Source organism: Nycticebus coucang, chromosome 13, assembly GCF_027406575.1.
Source record: "Nycticebus coucang isolate mNycCou1 chromosome 13, mNycCou1.pri, whole genome shotgun sequence".
NCBI lineage: Eukaryota > Metazoa > Chordata > Mammalia > Primates > Lorisidae > Nycticebus > Nycticebus coucang.
The window spans coordinates 92,280,887-92,302,172 of record NC_069792.1 but is presented as its reverse complement, the minus strand read 5'-3'; the positions used below and the strand labels follow the sequence as shown (position 1 = coordinate 92,302,172).

General features: G+C 37.6%; 1 protein-coding gene across 2 annotated transcripts in view; it reads right to left on the bottom strand.

Annotated features, from left to right (window-relative positions):
• EFR3A (EFR3 homolog A) overlaps positions 1-21,286 on the bottom strand; it is a 103,244-nt gene that overhangs the window by 80,659 nt on the left and 1,299 nt on the right. Inside the window, exon 1 of one of the 2 annotated variants that reach the window (XM_053559048.1) lies at positions 4,473-4,490. The exons of the other annotated variant lie outside the window; for it this stretch is intronic. Within the exon in view, the coding sequence (XP_053415023.1) occupies positions 4,473-4,476 (4 nt within the window). The 5' untranslated portion in view covers positions 4,477-4,490. Of the gene's footprint in view, positions 1-4,472; positions 4,491-21,286 lie in introns of those variants that run through there. 2 annotated transcript variants of the gene reach the window in all.

Below are 21,286 nucleotides of genomic sequence, written 5' to 3'. Positions count from 1 at the left end.
CAGCCTGTATCTGTTAGATGAATGAATGAATTCTCAATGATTTCTTTTATTTTTTTAAACTTTTTTGTTTTTTATTAAATCATAACTGTGTACATTGATGCATTTATGGGGTTCAGGGTACTGATTTGATAAACAATGTGAAATGCTTACATTCAACTGATTAACACATCCATCACAATTATACTCTTTTCTTAATAGTTTTGAAATGTACCACTGCATCATGCTCATTAGGTGAGGTCCCCCCAAATACCGCCTCTCCTCCCCCTCCCATTCCCTACCCTCTTTCTCCTCTTCCCTTCTACTTTCTGGATTATAGTTATGTTTAGATTTATATCCCGCAAGTCACTCTTCCTGCATCTGTGGTAAGCATAGATGGGCCTGAAAGCCTGTCTTTCTCTGGAGACACTATGGAGTTACAGAGAAGTTTAAGTCAGTGTGCTCTCCCTGAAAAAGGCTTGGCAAATGTGTTTGCTCTGCAAACCTAGGATGTCCCTTAGATACACCAACGGAAAGTTTAGGTTTAAAGGGAAAGTAATAGAAAGACTGCTGTTGGCAGGTCAAGATACATTCCCTAATCCAGCTATACTGATTGGGAAAAAATCTGATACCCAATCTCATTTATTCTTTTAAATGGTCTAGGCATCAAGGCAGGAAATTGCTTGGGGCCAGAAGTTCAAGACTAGCCTGGGCAACACAGGAAGATATCATCTCCACAAAAATTAAAAAAAAAAAAAAAAAAAAATTAGCTGGGTATGGAGGCGTGCGCCTAATAGTCCTAGCTACTTCGGAGGCTGAAGCAGGAGGATCACTTGACCCAAGGAGCTCGGGACTGCAGTGAACTATGCACCACTGCACTCCAGCTTAGATGACAAAGCAAGACCCTGTCTCAAAAACAAACATAAGGATTCAGCAACACCTACCATGCTCTATCGTTAACTATATGTAGGGAATATAAACACAAAGCACAGTTCTTGGCCTTTAGCAGTTCATCACCTGATGGGAGAAGATAACCCCATACAGAGAGATTATAACTGTGTTAACAACTATGACAGAACAGGTTGCTGTGGGCTGACAATGGGATACCTAACCTTTATGCAAGAAATACTGGCTAAACTAAATCTTGAAGAAAAAGTAGGAATTAGGCTGTCAACTAAAGAATGACAAGGCTTAAATTTCGAAAGGAGAGCTTTATGACTCATAAAGGGTTGCAGCCTGCAGGGTGGCCATCCCGACAGGCTGGGAAGCATAGCCTTGGGCAGGAACCAAGAACATGTACCTCAAAGAAAAGGCAATGGGAACAGGAATTTATGCTGAGCAGGGTGGCATAATATACAAACATATCTAATGAACTATATGAGGAGTCATGCATATTTATGAAAGTGGAAACCTGCATATGTTCTTCCGAGCTTCATGCTACTTCATGGGATCCATGTTCAAAAACATGGCTATGCTAGTATAATCCAAAGCTAGAGTTTTCAGCCTTCTGATGTCAAAAGCTGAAGCAGAGGACACCAATGCCCTCATTGTCGCTCTTCAGACCCCCTCCGTGGGGACACTGATGCCCTCACTGTCACACTCTTCAGACCCCCTCTGTGGGGACACCGATGCCCTCACTGTCACACTCTTCAGACCCCCTCCGTGGGGACACCGATGCCCTCACTGTCACACTCTTCAGACCCCTCCGTGGGGACACCGACGCTCTCACTGTCACACTCTTCAGACCCCTCCGTGGGGACACTGACACCCTCACTGTCACAATCTTCAGACCCCTCCTTGGGGACAACTACGCCCTCACTGTCACACTCTTCAGACCCCCTCCGTGGGGATACCGACGCCCTCACTGTCACACTCTTCAGATCCCCTCTGTGGGGACACCGACGCCCTCACTGTCACACTCTTCAGACCCCTCCGTGGGGACACCCCCATGGTGGGTGGCTCCTCATCAGGAAGCAATGCTGTTCAGTTCTAGCACATTAATCAGTTGAATGAAATCATGGATCCAGCAGGTCTTTTCAAAAGGTGGGTTCTGTTTAATCCTTAGGAAAGAAAGCCTAAGGGCACTTAATGAGGAAAGGGTTATAATGAGGCCTGTCTGACCTCCCATTCGTCATGGCCAAGAAGTCAAGTCCTAAAGTTTCTCTGGTGTCCCCTCTGGAGGTGGTCTATGCAGTCACTTGAGGGGCTTAGGAGTCTACATTTATTTTTCAAAGTAAAGAGGAGCCGATTATCAATTCCAAACAAAAAAGGAGGCACATATGTTAAGGCTTATAAGTTTAAACAAGAATGTAGTTTAATTTGCAAAATAAGCATAACACTCTGCAACATAAGAGAAATGTCTACACAAACTTGCAGGAAGCAGACTTGGAAACAACTGAACATAAAAGGGAAAAGGAAGTAGGCATCAAAAATAAGGGCGGGCTTATGCCTATAATCTCAGCACTTTTCAGAGGCAGAGGAGGATCACTTGAGCACAAGAGCTCAAGCCCAGCCTGAGCAACATAGTGAGACCTCATCTTTACAAAAAAGTTAGCAGGGCATGATGGTATGTGCCTGGAGTCCCAGTTACTCAGGAGGCTGAAGCAGGATTGCTTGAGGCCAGGAGTCTGAGGCTGTAGTAAGCTGTGATGATGTAACCACACTCCAGCCCAGGGCAAAGGAGCGAGACCCTGTCTCAAAATAAATACATGCATAATAAGGAAACAGAATAGTTTGGGCAACTGATTAGAATGGTGGTGACCAACAAGGTATAGTGGATACACTCTGGGGTAGAAGGGAGGTATCAAAAAGAGAGAATGAATTCTATTTTGCACCTGTAAAATTTGAGGTAAACATGAAAGTAGGATATCCTATACCAGACAACTGATCTAGACTAGAAATAAAAATGTAAGAACCCAAAGCATATAAGCGATAGCAAATTGCACTAAATAGCTGAAATCACCAAAGGAGAGCAGAAGTAGAGAATCCTACAGAAAAAAAAAATTAAGCGATCAACAGAAGAGGAAATGAAAGAGAAGACATCTGAACAAACAAGAAAAAGCTATAAAAGGTTAGTTTTAGAGAAAGCAAAAGAGAATTTTTAAAATACTGTATTTTTTTTAAAGATACCATTTACATGGATAAAGGATATAGGGACCTATATAGGGATATATAGGACTTTAGTGTTATATATCCTATATATCCTATAGGATATATAGGATATATAACACTACTCCTGGAATGAGGAAATAGCATAAAAATAAGCTAAGAGCATTTTAAAATAAAAGTAAACATAAAAACATATTAATTTAAAATTTCAAGATAAATTATTTTGACTAAAAATAAAACAGCGGCAATTTCAGAATACCCATACAGAAAATCACTGTTCTACAGACTGTACATCTGATGTAAATAATAAGAGACTGACCACATAGTTTACCACAAGATTATAACTTCTTATCACAAGGAACAGATAACATGAAATGTTGCTTGTAAAGATAAACTAGTTCATTTTTTATTTTACTATTTTAATCAGTTTTTTAGAAAGATAAAAATCTTCTACCTAAAATATAGACTTTAAAATATTTTGTAATGTCAAGTAGATGTTGATGGATAAAGTAACTGATTAAGATGAGATGACAGCAAGAGGAAAATTCTACTAAAATAAATAACTGAAAAAAAATTTATAATGTAGGCAGAAACCCCGCCCTTCACTTGGCACTTCATGTTGAACATATGATGAAAGCAGAGATTCCTCTAACAGGATCAAGAATTGGGCACTGGTCTTACTCTAATAATAGATACAGTAACAGAAGTTCTACATTTGAGAACTTCTTCCAAGATAGACATTCAAAGAACATTTTAACTATTTCATGACTAGTTAATCAATCAAAACACATTTACAAGATACCTACAATATGCAAGGTGCCAGATTTGGTTTTGGGACCCAGAAGAAAAAAACACCAGAAAGACAGATTAGCCATAGCTATGCTGTAATTGGCTTTATGTGAACAAATTTCAATAATGCTTATACTGTATTTTTTTTTTTTTACTATATTGTTTTAATAATCTCTCCCTTGAACTAACTACTTGATTTTTCCAGTTCTTTCCCAGAAATGATGGATGTTTTGCAAGACAAAGGAGCTGAGATTCTGAAGGCCTCTGGGCAGATTTCCTGACAGCAAGATTCCCCATGCCCCACAACCTGCCCCAATACACATAGTTCCTTCTTATTTACACCAGACCCGCCCCAAGGCATGCAGCCCCTCCTTTAAAATCCCTAAAAGAAGATTTAATCCTTTAAAAGATTTGAGGCAGCTTCCCTCATTCTCACAAGATGTCTATCCTACCAATGATTACCATTCTTCCTTGGCCATCCTCCTTATCTTAATAAACTGGATCTGTGTGCAACTAGTAACTAGACCTAGGTCAAAACCCCCTTGAGATTTTGATAACAGTACACTTCTCCTCAAAATTTTAGGTGATCTTATACATACTCATGGATGTTGCTCGGGGTTGAGGGTCCTGGTTCCCTGAATCCAGTGGCCCGGTTAGATTACTGGCTGAACTAGAAAGTTCAACCAACAAGGGCAAAGTGTATAGAAACTGAAAGCAAAACTGAAGCAGCATAGGCCATGCTAATAGAAGGCAAAAGTAACTTTGCAGGGCTTCAGTATAACAAAGAGAAATGTTATTTAAGAACACAAAGAGAAAGCTTAGAGCACTTCCAAAGAGGGTGTAAGTTTCTCTCAGGAGTAAGGGAAAGGAGCGCCGGCACACACAAGGGCAGTGTAGAGGTATAAATATCCTCTTTCTCTCCATCTGCAGTTGTTTTAAGTCTTTCATTGGTCTCTCTGGGCCTCAGCACCTCAGTCCTTTTCTCTTGGTCACTGATTGCCGAGGTTACCTCATGCGGCATCCTCGTCCTTTTTTGCTGAGTGGTGATCTAGCTCTGTGTTTTTCAATGTATTTTATCCCATGGCACACTTGAGCCAGTAGTTGAACTTCTGCGGCACACTTTAATTTTATGTTGATTAAAAAAAGAGCAAAAAAAAAAGAATATACTTACTGTGCTTTGAACATCTTTTGAAAACAATTTAATTAATGACCTTTAAAAATGTTCTCAGCACACCTAAGATCCTCTCAGCACACAGCAGCGTGCTGTGCACAGCAGCTGAAGACGGCTAATCTAACTGCTGCGTGTTTCCTTGTCCCCCCAGACTTCCCTATTCTGCAGGCCAGGCTTGCCTCCCATCCCCCCTGAAGCACCTCTGTCTCTTCTTAGACTTTAAGTTTGTACTTAACTTCGTAGGAAATGTAAACACCGCAAAATGTTTCAGTAGGGCAATTGTATGTACAATGTAATTATAAGATCAGTAATCCAGAACAATGTAATTATAACATCAGTCTACTGACAGTGACAAATGATTAAAAAAACTACTTGGTGAAAAAATTAAACACAATCATATCAACAGGTATTAAAGGAAAATGCAGAATCTACAATAAGATAAGTAATCTTTCTACTAAAAGCCAGTTTTAAATAACTTTACTTAAAAGCAGTTAGTTTAATGTAGCATAGAGTACATTTTTAAAAATATCAAAATTTCAGATATCTATTAAAATTGCATTAGTTTATATATTTTTAATGTTATTCATAATATAGAAAATTATTATGGAAATTATTTCTATGTTATAAAGGCTAATAATAGGCTAGTTATTATTAAAAGGCTAATAACCAGTTTATACTTTGGTAATAAATCTCTACAATGGTCCTTAGTTCTCATGAGAAACAATCTAATAAGCACTTAAGCACTCCTTTTATGACCTAAGAACAGCAACTCTAGGCAAGAGTTTTGATAACATATAAGGGACTTAGCAGGCAGGTCAAATGTCAAAATGCTTCTATTTTTTTTTTTCTTGTCAATTCATTAATTTCCTATTCTTTCCTCCCTTCTTTCCTTCTTCTTTCTCCTTTTTCCCCTTTTCCCTCCCTCCTTTCCTTCTTTCCTTCCTTTTCCCTTTCTTATTTTAGATTAATATAAGGATAAGTACAATTAGGTTACATTGTTTACCTTAGGTAAAGTCCAAGTTGCATTTGAGCTCTTCACCTAGGAGGTATACCATATACCCCTACGTTATACCTGCTAGGTAAGAGCTTACCAAGCCTTCTCCCTCTTCCCCCTCCTCCTTTTTGAATTTAATATGTATTTCTCTTGTGTTGGTATATGGTTGTTCATATACTTGTTTCAGATTAATATAAAGTAAATTAGAAGCTTGCTTTTCCATTCTTGTGATACTTTACTTAGGAGAATGTTCTCCACATCCCTCCAGGTAAATACAAAAGATGTGAAATCTCCATCTTTCTTTATGGCTGCATAGTATTCCATGGTGTACATATACCACAGTTATGTTAATTGCTGGGGGGTGGGGAATGACTGCTAAAGGGTTTTATTAGAAGTGATGAAATCTCTTAAAATCACAATAGATAGTTATGATAGCTTCACAACTATGTGAATATACTAAAAATCACTGAACTGTACAATTTCAAAGGGTGAATTTTATAATACATGGATTATATTTCAATAAAGCTATTTTAAAAAGTGGAAAAAAATGTCAAAATGCTAATCTTTGAATTTTAATTACTTAAAGAAGAAACTAAAAGCTATTTCATTCAGTACCACTGCCACTTCTTTGTAAGCCAAAGTATTGCTGCTTCCTAACAAAAACTAAAGGGACTGATGTGGTAAGAAGGAGTTCTTCCCACTACACACTGGAAAATAAGATGAAGTAGACGATTGTGACTCAATCACAATCGTTAAATAATGCTGGTTCCCATTTTTTTCCTCGTTTTTGTGCTTTGATACTTCCCTTTTGAATTAACTTAAAATAACTGTTGACAAGAAAGCCTACTAAAGTTCTTGATAGAACACTTTGTACTAAAATCACATGGATGTTTAAATTTCAAACAGACACACAATAACAACTTTTCATTCTTCCTGAGAAGCCATATGAATGTGGCATTTCCAATTTGTAAAAGTAAAAGAAAAGAATACATACACACATTCCCGACATTCACCTAGATGTCTTTGAAAAGGCTGTGAAGTATATATACTGGGCAAAAGGAATAAACACATTAGAAGAAATAAGTACAAAACGAGAATAAAAAGATACCTAATATAGCATCCACAATTAAACAAGTCATAAGATAGTTCCTTCAAAGAATACCCACAAAAACCCCAAAACACATATTTTAAAAAGTATACATAATGAATAGCTTATCTTTATTTATACACACACACATATATACACACAAATATATTTTAAAAAGTAATTCTTTGCCAAAATAAAGAACTACCCCAATCTATTTATGCTTCACTGATAGGCTAAATCCAGGCACAATCTCTGCCTTTTCATTCTTACTTCCCAATAAAACATAACGCTTCTCACAGCAAAATCTGTGAATACTCACAGCTCTCAAATCAAGCCCCCAAACTTTTTTATCCCAATGCTTTTGTTCATTCCACTCTGTGTAGAAAACCTTTGTCTTAATAAAAAGTGGTATAGAGAATATGCTTCAAGTAGTGAACACATATGCATTTCTACTGCAAAAAGCTTCTGGAAGTGAAACGTATTAAGAGTTATAAAATAGTGCAACAATTTCAAACACAACATATAGTTGGTAAAGAAAGAGAGAAAAAGGACTTCAAAATTTCCAACAAACTGTTGGAGCAGATGGACAGAGAGGCAAAACATGAAGCATAATTATCCACCTTGAAAACCAAGGCAACAGGTTAACATTCAGGAAAGTGGGAGAGTTCTGGGTTGACCGACTCAAGTACACTAATGTGTGGTAACAAAGTAGTCCATTTACTGTTCAGGAATAACTGGAGAATAAAAGAGAGAAATTAAAAGTAAAGCTGATTTGTAAAAGCAATGAACAACTATTGTGGGTTGAACTGTGTTCCCCTCCCCCCAAAATATGCTGAAGTCTACCCCCATGCAGGCTGAATATACCTCATCCGCAATGCTTGAAATCAGGAGTATTTCAGATTTTGGATTTTTTAGTTTTGGAATATTTGCAGAATACATACTAGCTAAGCATCCCTAATCAAAAAATCTGAAAAGCCAAACTGCTCCAGCGAGCACTTCCTTTGAGCACTTAAAAAGAAGCTCAAAATATTTTATTTCAGTGTGTTTGGATTTTCAGATTTGGGATACTCAACCTGCCATTGTGACTCTATGTGGAAATGGAGTCTGTGCAGACAGAATCAAGTTAGGATGAGGTCATACCGGATTACAAAGAGCCTAAATCCAGTGACTGGTATCCTTCCAAGGAAAATATATGGAGACACACAAGGAAGAAGGCCCAGTGAAAACAGAAAGAGGTTATGATTATGGTGCCACCACCAAGGAACTCCAAAGACTGCCGCAAATATCAAAAATTATAAAGGGGCAAGGAGAGATTCCTCCCTAGAATCTCAGGAGGAACATGATTCTACCCAAATCATGATTTCAAATTTCCAGGCTCCAAAACTATGAAAGAAAAATACTCTGTCTTAAGCCACCCAGTTTTTATGGTACCTTTTTATGGCAGTTTTTATCCTCAAAAACTGGTGTATGTAAGATTCTGTATAACAGGAAGACCAACAAATTCTATATTTAGTAGATATGTTCTGCTCCTGAAATCAATCAAATGCCAAAAAGACTTTAAATCAGCCTCGAGAGAAGTTAACTCATTCCTTGGTATTTTTAGTACCTGAAACCCAAACATCCCTTCCTCATCCACATAGTAGCATATAAATAACTAAGACAAGGAAATCAAGAATCTCTGCTCAATTCCAGTTTATTTCAAGTGCTACATATACTTTGCTTAAGTTTAGGTAAATGAATGGCTGGTCCTAGTACAAGAAAAAGTGGCTATCCTATCTGTTTACATTAAAGTTTTATAAAAAAGGACAACTTAAAAAATGGAAATGTTGTAACTAAAAAATCTGTTTCACTTTCATGTCTCCAATATACCTATGATGGGTTGAATTGTGTTTCCCCAAAATTCACTTGTTGAAGTCCTATCTCTCAGTGCCTCAGAAAGTGACCATATTTGGAGATGGGCTCTTTGTAGACATAATCACATTAGGATGAGGACATCAGAGAAGGCCCTAACCCAGTATCACCGGTATCATAAAAAGGGGGAAATTTAGAGACAGACACACATACAAGGAGAACCCCAGGCAGAGAGGCCTGGACAGACCCTCCCTCCACAGCGCTCATGCAAAGAACCAGCCCTGTCAACACCCTGAATCAGACTTCTACACAGAACTATGAAACAAAAAAAGGTCTGTTCTTTAAACCACCCAGTTTGTGGCACTTTGTTTAGTAGTTTGCCAGCAGCCCCTGGCAAACTACTGGAACATCAAATACAAGATCCAAGTCTTCCACAAAGGTATAAAATTTGATTTCATGAACATAATGAAAAATACAGTGGAGAACCAGAAGACCTAACCACACGGCTGAGAGGAGGCTTACGACCCATGAGCTTCCTGCTCCCACCTGCCCTCACCTGGCAGTCTGATTCCCACAGAACACATTCAGCAAATGCTTGAATGTCCACTATCTGCTAGATTTCATCTCATTCAATCTTCAGAATGACCCTATGAGGTAGACTATTAACATTTACACTTTACAAATAGGGAATTAGAAAGATAAAAGTAATTTGTCCAACATCATACAAGAACTATGGATCCAGTTAAGAGCCTGTACTCTCAACACTTTACATAACACACTGTCTTCCTGAGATAAATCTTTTTAAAAAACATAACCTGAACTGTATAATTTGTAGATTAAAGCAAAATGTCAAAATATTTTTAAGGTGCCAAAATATTATATAATTGTCACTGATTTCAAAAATGCAAAAATTAAGTCAGAGGAGTGACACCCTGCCTGAGAAGCCGTTAGATTACAAACTACCACTTCTAGAAAATATCATCTTTTAAAGGTACTCTGAGCTCAAAAATGCCCCTAAGAAAGAAAAAATAAGAAGCTTTAGTTACACTGTGAGAGTGCCTCCACAAGAAGTTATGGTAAACTCCCAGAACACCAGACCACCAGAGCTGCAAGGAACATGTAACCATCTATGCCACACGTACCCCTAAGGAAAAGGAGCGAACTTCTGTACCTCACAAACTCAGCCAAATGGCCACTGCTGTCTAGGGTGAAGGATGTCTTAAAGCTTTCCCACCCAGTGCACTGTGCACTGTAGAGCTTCAGCTTATGATAACGAAACACTCTAGCACAAGTGTCCCAAAACTAACAAGGACAATGATGGAAGTATTTCCATGTAACCTTTTACAAAATTCTAGCAGCTGACATGATTGCAAGAGGGACTTTACCTAACAATTGCAATCAGTGTTAACTGGCTTATTGTACCCTCAATGAATCCCCAACAATAAAAAAAAAAAAAGTCAAAAAAAAAAAAAAAATTCTAGCAGCAAAACCATCCTTACGCTCCAGTTTTGAAGCTAAGGCCCATTTTTATTTTATAAAGGTGGGAATCCTTTGCTTTACTACAACTTGAGCATGGAAAAGTTCAACCTTTTTTGGCACCAGGGACCGGTTTCATGGGAGGCAATTTTTCCATGACCTTGGGGGTGGGAGTGGATGATTTTAATATGAGTCTGCAAGCACTTGGCTTATTGTGGTCTCTGTGTAGTCAGACCTCTCCTCTAATGATAATCTGTATTTGCAGCCACTCCCCAGTGCTAGCATCACCACCTCAGCTCCACCTCAGATCATCAGGCATCGGATTCACATAAGGAGCACACGAGGTAGATTCCTCACAGGAGCAGTTTACAGTGGAGTTGGCAATCCTATGAGAATATAATGCAGCCACTGATCCAGGAGGAGGTAGAGCTCATTCATTTGCTTGCTGGCCCCACCACTCACACCCTGCTGTGCAGCCAGGTTCCTCATAGGCCACAGGCAGGTACCTGACCACAGCCTGGGGTCAGGGACTGCAGGGATAAAATATATACATATATATATATATATATATATATATATATATAACTTAAAAATCCAGAAATAAAAATATCTTCTTTATAATTAAAAGCCTAAAAGGAACTTGGATTTTGAAATCTTTAATTTTAGCAAGTCTCCTAGTATTTTCTGAAGTATGAGTCCTACTAACTGGAATTGGGGATGGGAGACCCAAGAATTCATATCTGTAAATAACTATCCAGGTAATTCCTAGGATTTCTGCTTAACATAAAAATCAAGTCTCTCCATCCACTTAAAACAGGTAAACTTTGTGGTATGCTAATTATATCTCAATAAAGCTAGTTTTAAAAAAAATAAGCAATTATTTACTTCTGTATATTTATTGTGAACTTAGAATGCATTAGTCATACTGAGGTCACAGTTTAAAACCCTACTGTTACCCTATGATCACAATGAAAACCCAAATATGAAAAAAAGATAGGGGTGGAGTTTTCAGCAGTTTTTAAGCTAAGCTCTTTTTTATAAACCCTGAAAAATAGTGTCTGCTTAAATAAACTAAGGCACTAGAGCTTAGGAAAATAAACCCTTACATTAAAAGACAGTAATGTTTCATCCCTATGAGCATAAACAATATCACAAGCAATGACTGAGATCATTCTTAGTTAACTATGTTGGATAGGGTTATTTTAATTAAAACTCCTCTAAATAGGGCAGTGCCTGTGGCTCAGTTGGTAAGGCGCCGGCCCCATATGCCGAGGGTGGCGGGTTCAAACCCGGCCCCGGCCGAACTGCAACCAAAAATTAGCCGGGCGTTGTGGCGGGCGCCTGTAGTCCCAGCTACTCGGGAGGCTGAGGCAAGAGAATCGCTTAAGCCCAGGAGTTGGAGGTTGCTGTGAGCTATGTGAGGCCACAGCACTCTACCAAGGGCCATAAAGTGAGACTCTGTCTCTACAAAAAAAAAAAAAAAAAAAAAAACTCCTCTAAATATTTTGCAAGTACATTATGAGTTATTTAAAGCAAAATGCAAAACAGCTTTAAAATTCCCCAACTACTTAAATTTTAACAAGTTTTATTTCCTCACTAGTCACACAGCAACAAAAGTGTTAAATCTGTGGGAGTGTTTGTAACTTCCAAAATTATTTTTAGAAGAAATACATTTAATGTATCAACAGCAATGATTCTTCTTATAGATTCCACAACACCCACAGCATCTATGCCATATGTTAAAAGCTTTCATGTGAATCAGATGGTTAAATTTTCTGATTAAACAGTAACTGAAAAGATAAGTAGCCCTCTAATTGTGTATTTAAATAGAATATATATTTTAAGTAATTTTTCTACCCAAAATTTGAAGATAGCAAAATGTAACAAAGGCTTGCTGAGTAGGCCTAGCTAAGTAAAAAGTTTAATAAAAAAATTAATTACTAATTCACACCTTCAAGGTTCAATGCTTTATATACTCTCCTCAAACTTCCAACTAAAGCAGAGAAACTCTAAAGATTCTGTATTCACCTCATGCAGAGTTTGGTAACACAAATTCAAAAGCCTAAGACTTTCTTAAATTTTCACGAATTCTTTTAATTTATCACAAACATACACTGTGATCACAGTATGTAGAAAGTACTGATTTTTATGTTAATCATATTCCTCTAAGAAGACAATCAAATCTTTTCTAGTCAATATTTTTAAATGCATCACAAACCAAAATCTGATGCTATCATAAAAGGTCAATGTGTTACTAAATGACTAAATTACTTCCAATTAAACTACTGATACACAGAAAAAAATTTTGATAGTACTATACACAAAGAAAGAACATAGAAATCTGTATACATTTATAGTATTCATTATATCTATAAAAATAGACTTAGTTAAATCTTAAAAAATTAAAATCATAAATAAAAATTATCTCATCTCTACGCAAATACTCAAGAGTTTAGCAAAGGTGAATTACCACCCTGAAGGCACATTTACCATATTTACCGTATTTACCATATTCTAAAATGGACTTACCTTCCATCTCAATTCTCCAAACTCTGCTCCTCCTCCAAAAAAGTCCCTGCATCAAACTAGAGCCATTCACTCAAATGACAAAGCCAGAAATAAGAGTGAATCCTGACAGCCTCCTTCTCCCTCTACCCTTTCATCCAATCAATCCTATCTACTGTACTTCTTTAGAAGTGTTCAGATTTGACCACTGAATAAAAGACAAAATTACTATATACAGATGAACTTGATGCTTTCCCCTTCCACCTATACGACTTACCTCCAACATTTTCCCAAACAAGCATTTTTGTCACGATCACTACCTCTGTAGTATCTCCTAAGGCGTTCAGGCTTATGAAGCTACCTTTCACTCATCTCCCCCTTGTCCTCCTCTTCCTAATTAGGGGTGCAGTCTCGCCCCTCAATTCCCAGAGCACTGTTATCATGGCACTGGCCCATCCCTTCTCTGTCATTACAGCTGTTTACACCCTTCCATAAACAAGAAAACAAGATAAACTTTTTGAAACCAGACTGCTTTATTCACCTCTGAATTCCCCATCTAGCCATGTTTTGTAAATACAGGCACTAAAATATTTGCTAAAAGAATGAATCCTAAGAGAAACTGATCAAGAAAACAAGAAAAGTCGAAAGATAACTTGTGATCCAAGAGCATGTTGACAATGCCTATGACTGGAAGGACTACAGTAAGAGATCAACTCTCCTATCCTAGAGATCGTGAGAGCAAAATAGGGGAGGCATTATCAGCTAAATGCCTGTGGGTTTTGCCCCCTAGGTTTCCGAGCTTTTGATTCTGAAGTACCTATGGTTCTTGTCAGAAGACATACTCTAATGTCTAAATCTATAAACTTCAAATTTTTAAAAAGTTGCTAGTATTATTTCCCTATTGAAATTCAAATGCAGAATCTCACAAATAAAAGATATAAAAATAGAGCCACTGTACCTGAAGCTGGTTAGGTAGAGAGGGCCACCTGCTCAGTCCCTTCTGCATCCTTCCCACAGTCCTTATTGTACTTCCATGGAAGACATTTTGAAAATGTTGGCTCTAAAAGAAGCTAAAACTCCCTCATGCTACCCTCCAAGATGGGATGAGGGCAACATAGAATCCTTGGGAACCAGCAAGAAGAATAATCCTTTGTCAGGGGAAGAAGCTTTTGTAAAGGTATTATAAATACAACTGATTGGGGGCAGATACCTCCTGTCCTTGGAAGATCAAACAAAGAAACAAGATAGAACCAAGAGGAAAGGTGTCATGACAAGTCACTTAAGTCTGTTTCTAATCTGGGTTATGAAATGAAAAAGAAACTGGACCTCTGAAATTCACATAATCCAGCCCAACTAAGAGAATAAGAGAAACCATGGAGGAGGACACCTGGAATCGTAGCTGCTACCCATTTGCCTGGAATGGCCTTCCCTCTGCAGGTGCCTTTCTGGACACAGCTGCAGCAGACAATGGGCTAAGGCAAGAAGCAAGTATTTTGTCCTGATAACATGCTGATTCTAACAACATGATCATAAAGCATTTCTACCTCTAAAGCACAATTACATTACTCTATTGCACCTAAATATTCCTAGGAGATATTATCTTACTCCGCTTAGGGGGTTAAATGGCTAGTAAAAATAAGTCAGACATAAGAAATGTGCCAGTTCCTTTAGCCTGACACAGTATCTACTGCAAAGTTTGTAAGATCCCAGGAATTGACAATGGCAGACTTGGACACTTGACATTTTATTTTTCCTGATTAGCAGGAGTGAAATCCACTTAAAGTTAACTGCAATCACAGCACAGAGAACTTAGTAGCAAGCTGCCAAGACAGTTGTTCAAAAAAGCCAATTAAAGGGCAGGGATGCGAAGAACACTTAGCCTTATCCAGAAAACTACTGCAGCAGAAATACCCTGGAGTTCAGGTAATAAAAAAGTACAGCTGAAAAACTTGATAACTAAAAATAAAAAGAGAGGACAGAACTCCTCTTGAAGACTGTAGCAAAAGATTTAATACCTTTTTTTCAAATGTAGCAAACTCTTGAGGTACAATGAAAAAACCTGACTAGTGATTCCTTCTTTAATAAAGAATCAAAATCATGCTATCTAATAACATCTAAAGGTAGAGAAAAATATGCAAAACAAAGAATACGATATACTATATAAAAAAGGGAAAAAAATAATATTAACTTCTGTTTGCTTTAGAATATACTTAAGAGCAGGCTCACTTCAAGAACTGAATAAACCTGGCAAATATACAGGAGCATGTTGACAGGTTTGACATATTAATCATCAAAGGAACTGCCAACATTGATTTTGTGATCATACTTCCCTAGAATTTTATTCAACTCTACATAGCATGATCAGTCAAAAGTCAAAAAAAAAAAAAAAACACCAAAAAACCCCTACAAGCTCCCAATAAATTGAACCCCCATATAATGACTCATCTCAACCTTTTAGGTTTTCATAATTGAAACCACTACTTGACAAGGAAAAAATTTATTTCTTATTCCTTTCAAAAAAAAAAAAAATACAAGTGATAAGAAAAAAGCCCTATTATTTTACTTCTAATTCCTATCACAATCCTAGCAACCTCACAGGCATAATTTTCGATTTGTATCACTTCTCCATTATTATATATTAAAATTTGTGGGATTTCACTATTTTATAAATATTACTATTATAGATATCTTGATACAGAAATTGTGATGCAATCTGTTTTTAATTATTTCTCAAGGATAGATTCCCAAAAGTGAAATTTCTGGATCGATGTGTGTAAGTATCATTAATGAATCGATGTAAACTTGTGCCTGTCCTAGTGCTTCTCGCCGCCTTCACACGTTATTGTCAAAAAGTCCTCTGGTAATCTGACAGACCAAAAATGTACTCTAACCACACAGGAGTGGTATGTTTTGCTTTCAGATTTTATAAATGCTGTAAATATTATCGTTTTCTTCTATTTGATATTAAGTTTGAATCCTTTTTCATATTGTTAGACATCATTTTTATAATGCTTCTCTCCCGTACCCTTCCATGCGCCATGAAGGCAGGATGAAGTTGCAAGTGTGCCCACCCAGGGTTCAGATGATCTGGATTTTAGTACCCAGCTAAATGGTTGGTTTCACTTCCCACTTAATGACTGGACTAAACATCCTTTTTTAGCTCCAAATCCTGCTCCATGTCATTTTTTCTTTTCAGGTGATCCAATAATTGTTAAAATAACTCACTTATAGAGAGTTCTAGAAACACCTTACTGAAAATTTATCTACTGATCTATAATAAGACTTATAGCCTAACAGAAGGTAAGAAAAAACATGTTAAAAATTAGGTGAAGAACAAAGTAGAAGACATACTTAGAATGGCATGACATATTTGGCAAATAATGATATTCTTCCTCAAACTGAATTACGTTTGCGTCAGAGAGTAACTGCCACTCTGGTGATCTACATTGTTTTTCAATCTCAGTGAAAATTTTGAAAATATATACAAAACTTTGGGTGAGAATCTGCTGTCTTTCTGGAGAAGAATAACCATAGCTTTTATTCTCAGCAGGGTTCATTTAGCAAAAATACTTCAGACTCCTTAACCTAGACAAACAGTTGATACATACGATCTTCTCTTCCCCCTTTCTTCCCTGAAATGGATGAGGGCCTGTACCTGATGCTGGGATTTTCTGTGGCCTCCTTTATTTCTCAGAATGTCTGAGATCCTTTTCCTTCAATGACACCAAGAAACACTTTCCACCACCACTACAGGACAAAGGGCTGTTCACTTTCTACAGAGGGGCATCTCTAGGAGGGAGAGTTCCCGACACGAAAGTGGAGCTTATAATGGAACTAATGTTCCTACAGAAACAGTCTAAGAGTCAGACGTACAAAGCAAATAATTGGTGATTCCTTGCTTAATAAAAATTAAATCATGCCATTTAATATAAAAAGTAGACTTTGGGTCATATGGAATGGGCAACTTTTTTTTGGCAGACTGAATTCTCCAGAAAGCTGACTTCCTCCTCCTGTCTGTCTAGCTACTTGGATGGTAGAGTTCTAGGAGGTGCTTACAATTGCCTGAAAATCCTGAGATGGAAAAGTGAGGTAGTAAAGGAGGGGAACCTACTCACACTGGCTCCCTCAAGGAAACTGAGAGGGTCAATCCCAGTCTAGGACCAGACAAGACACCACCCTGCCCCAGGAGATCTCTGTTGCCATGACCAGGCCTACAGATTGCTTGTGCTGTGAGTTAAGGAGGCAGTCTGTGGGAGCAGACTGAGAACCCTGCTTGGGACGTCAAGAGCAGGCTGTGGCCATAGCTTAATTTATAATGTTTAAATATTTAGAGTAGTGGTTCTCAACCGGGGACAATTTTGTCCCTCGGGGAGCATCTGACAATGTCAGAAGACATTTCTGGTTGCCACAACCTTGGGGGCAGGCGGATTACAACTGGCTTCTAGTGAGTAGAGCCCAAGAATACCGCTAAACATCCTACAAGGCACAGGACAACGGCCACCCCTATGGGTCCAAGACATCAACAGTGCAAAGAATTTAGACTAGGATTTGCAGGCCTACGTTTGTATTCTTATCTCAGACCTCAAAAATTAACCATAAAATGGTAAAGACAAGCCTGCAAAGAACCTAATCACAAATTATAAAACTTTTGTAACATTGTTTTTATGAAAAATAAATTAGTTCAGATTATACTATTCAAAGAATAACTTCTCCAACTCCAGTTAAAATTCAACTATCTAGATATGGGGGTTGGGAGGGGAGGTGATGAAAAGAGGTTGGTTAATTATACAAACATATAGTTAGATAGAAGGAATGAGTTCTAATCTTCAATAGCAGAATAAGGTGACTAAAGTTAAAAACAACACGCTATAATTTCAAAATAGCTAGGACAGAGGACATAAAATGTTCCTAACACACAGAAAAGATAAGTGCCCAAGGTAATATAATAAATACCCCAATACATATTCTATGCATGCAGCAAAATATCACTTGTACTCCATTAATATATACAAATATTATGTACAAGAAAATGTATTTTTTTAAAAGATTCCATTTTTTTCATTTATTCAACATTTCCCAAGGACCTATTTTGTAACGGGGTAAGCACAACAGGGCTAAGTAAAAGTGACAGTGTTAAAAGAAACTAATAAGATCTGATTCCACTCCTATCTGGCCCAGAGCAGTGTACTTTGAAAAAAGAATTAGGAATTTAAAGTCAGACCCATCTCGTTCCAATGCCAGCTCTACCACTTAGTGTCATCAGACATGTTACTTAATTTTCCTGAACCTCAATCTCTCCATCTCTAAAACAAATATGGCCTCTCTTAAAGTGAGAGAGTTGCAAATAAGATAATTCATGACACGCAATCAGCATTCAATAATTAATTCCTATTTCTAAGAGCAAACTATAAGTCTTCATGAAGTAACTGAATAAGTTGGAAAACACTAGTATGCTTGTAAAATAGTCACCATACCTGTGATTGTGACAGCTTGCTTCACTGCAAACCATATAAAATTCTTAAAATTCTGGCTCCCATCCTTCTCCTTTATCTTCCAACATCTATATAATCTTTCATGTACCTTTTGTCCCCATGAGTAAGGACAGAATGAAAGATGAGATTTGGACAGCAATCAAAGCAGTGTTGAGCCAAAGGTCACTGTGAGCAAAAAACCTCTTTAGCTACAACTCTGGAAGGATACACAGATGGTGGGGAGAGGGAGAAAGAGGGGGGGAGATGGAAGCTGGCAGGAAGCAGGAGGGCGCGTGGGGGGGGAAGACGAGGAAGAGAATAATGCAAATATGAATGAATGAACATGAATAAACACAAAAGGCTAGAAAGCCAGTAATAGCAACGTGTAGAGGTCACATTAGAGTAATGTGTCTCTAAAAGGAAAACATTGCAACCAGCACCCATTATCTGCTTTGCAATTCATTCTGTACTTCTCTAGCTAGAATGAATTGAAAAATAAGTTAAATATAATTAGCCTCATCAAAGAAAAAAAACGAACATGGAGTCTATCAAATCTGCCCAGAGCACAATGTCACTATCTAAATGAGAAAAGAAGGCATTAACCCCACACAACTACCAAAAAGTATAGATTAATAGCAAACAATGGTTGAGAGCTTTGCTTTTCCCTAGTAAATACCCACATATGTAATAATTTTCATACATAATACAAGTGTATATTTTACTGAATTTGCTTTGAGGCAAGTTGTCTGTGAAGGGAGGAGTCTCCTGCATATTAAGAGTTTACTAAAGTTTAAGTTTGTGCCTATATAACCAAGATTTACTGCTAAATGGTTGTGGAATACACAGCCTTCTTCCCACAGGTTCTTGCGTTAAGATGGAAACAAAGGCATATATGAAACTTTCTTTTAAGCTCATAGAATGATTTAAATTTTGACCAAGTTTATGACTGCCTTGATGTAACTCAAGGTTAAAAAAAAGAAAAGCTAAACTATTACCAACTTAATGCTAGAGAAAAATAAGTGTTATCTATGCTCTTTGTGGTTACTAATGATAGGGACCAGATCTGTGTTCAAGTCCTGACTTTACTTCATGCAAACTCAGAGGAGGCTCAGCCTCCTGACATGCAAAATAAAATGACTAAGAAGTTTAGTATTCCTTCTAACTTAAATTCTGATTCAGAGTTTGAAAATCTTTAAAATCAAAATGCTTCTTAATGGTCCTCTGAGAATAAAATGAAGGCCTTTAGAAAAATCACATGTCAAATTATAGGTTTGTAGGTCTGAAAATATCATTCAGTGACAAGGTCTTGAAATCTGTGCAGGCTGAATATAGAGTGATATGCACATAATTGTGGGCAACACTTTCTGTGTCCAGCACTTTCCTGACCAGGCATCCTTCCAGGTAGCTGTTTTCCCAAAAAGAGACTGGATTTCCAAAAAAGCCTCCAGTGAAATGGCTTTTAATATTCATGAGATACACAGGGTATCCCAAAAATATGCCATGGGCGTAGAAGGGAGAGATTATAGTTAAATGTACCTTCACTTACAAAATATTCTCTACGTGTCAGCCACCAATTTCTACATACACATGCACACGTGAAGTCTTCTCTCCCACTGATGGTGAACACGTTCCGGTTCTAATTTTGCCTGTGTATGGAGACTTTTGGGACACCCGGTACACCTGCTCAGCCAGCAGTGATATACCACACTCCACCTGTACACCTGCTCAGCCAGTAGTGATATACCACACTCCACTGGATTCTACTTACCAACAGTTGCAATGACTGAGTACCAATATTCCAAATAAGCAACAAAATAGCAATAATAGAGCAGCTGTAGGACTTAGGACAAGGTTTGCTTTCTGAACTTCAGGGTCTCAGAGACCATAATCAGCGTCTCCAATCCTTTGATTTTACAGTTAACTAAAACCCTAAGGATTAACTGGCTGAGCTTGTAACTAAGCCTTTCAACCATTTAACATTACTTAAAACAAAACAATCTCCCTTTATGTGCACATGATTTTCTTCCTAAAAGCATTCCTAAAGAAAGTGACAATTTTACCACCTCTATATTGAAATTTATTCTACAAACAGAATTTCTAAGAAGCACTTCAGTCCTCTGCACTACCTTGGCAATTTTGGCTGCAGTGACCATAAAAAGACAAAAAAGGTAAAGGGGAACACTTTTCACTTCACAATGGCACTCCCAATCATAGCACCCTTTTATCCAGTCATAAAAAATGTACCATGACAAGTATTAACAATGACAGATAACAGAAACATGTCACCTGTCTTTCAGTCAGGGAGTGAAATCTGCATTCTTAACTAAGCCAACTGTACCGTGGCTTGTCCTAAAATCATTCTGCAGAATAAATCAAGCTTCGAAAAGAAACCAATCTCCCCAAAAACGTATGTAACCCTATAATGTAACTTAAAATTTGTTTAATTTCATAGGATGCTAATTTTGGCATTTTACCCATAAATTCTACTTGAAGCCTCAAATGCCAATAATAGGTATTTACCTCCTTCCCTTTGCTTTCTCAGAATGCAAAAGATAAACACAGTGCTAATCTCAAACAATCACGAATAATAATGTGAACATGAATTTAGATAGAATAAACTGACAACAGAAGCATGAAGATGATGGTAAATGATATTCCTCTGGTGTAAAGGAATAAAACAGAAATAAACTGCTGACATATTTACTGGGTACAAAGTGCAAGAACATGCTTTAGGAACTCACCCCACTGTATAAAGAAAACAATATCTACAGCTCCCACACAGGTATGAGGAGTTAAATCTTTCCTTGAAAGAGTAAAGGTTTGCCACAGCATTACATAAACCTTTGTAATCTCAGGAA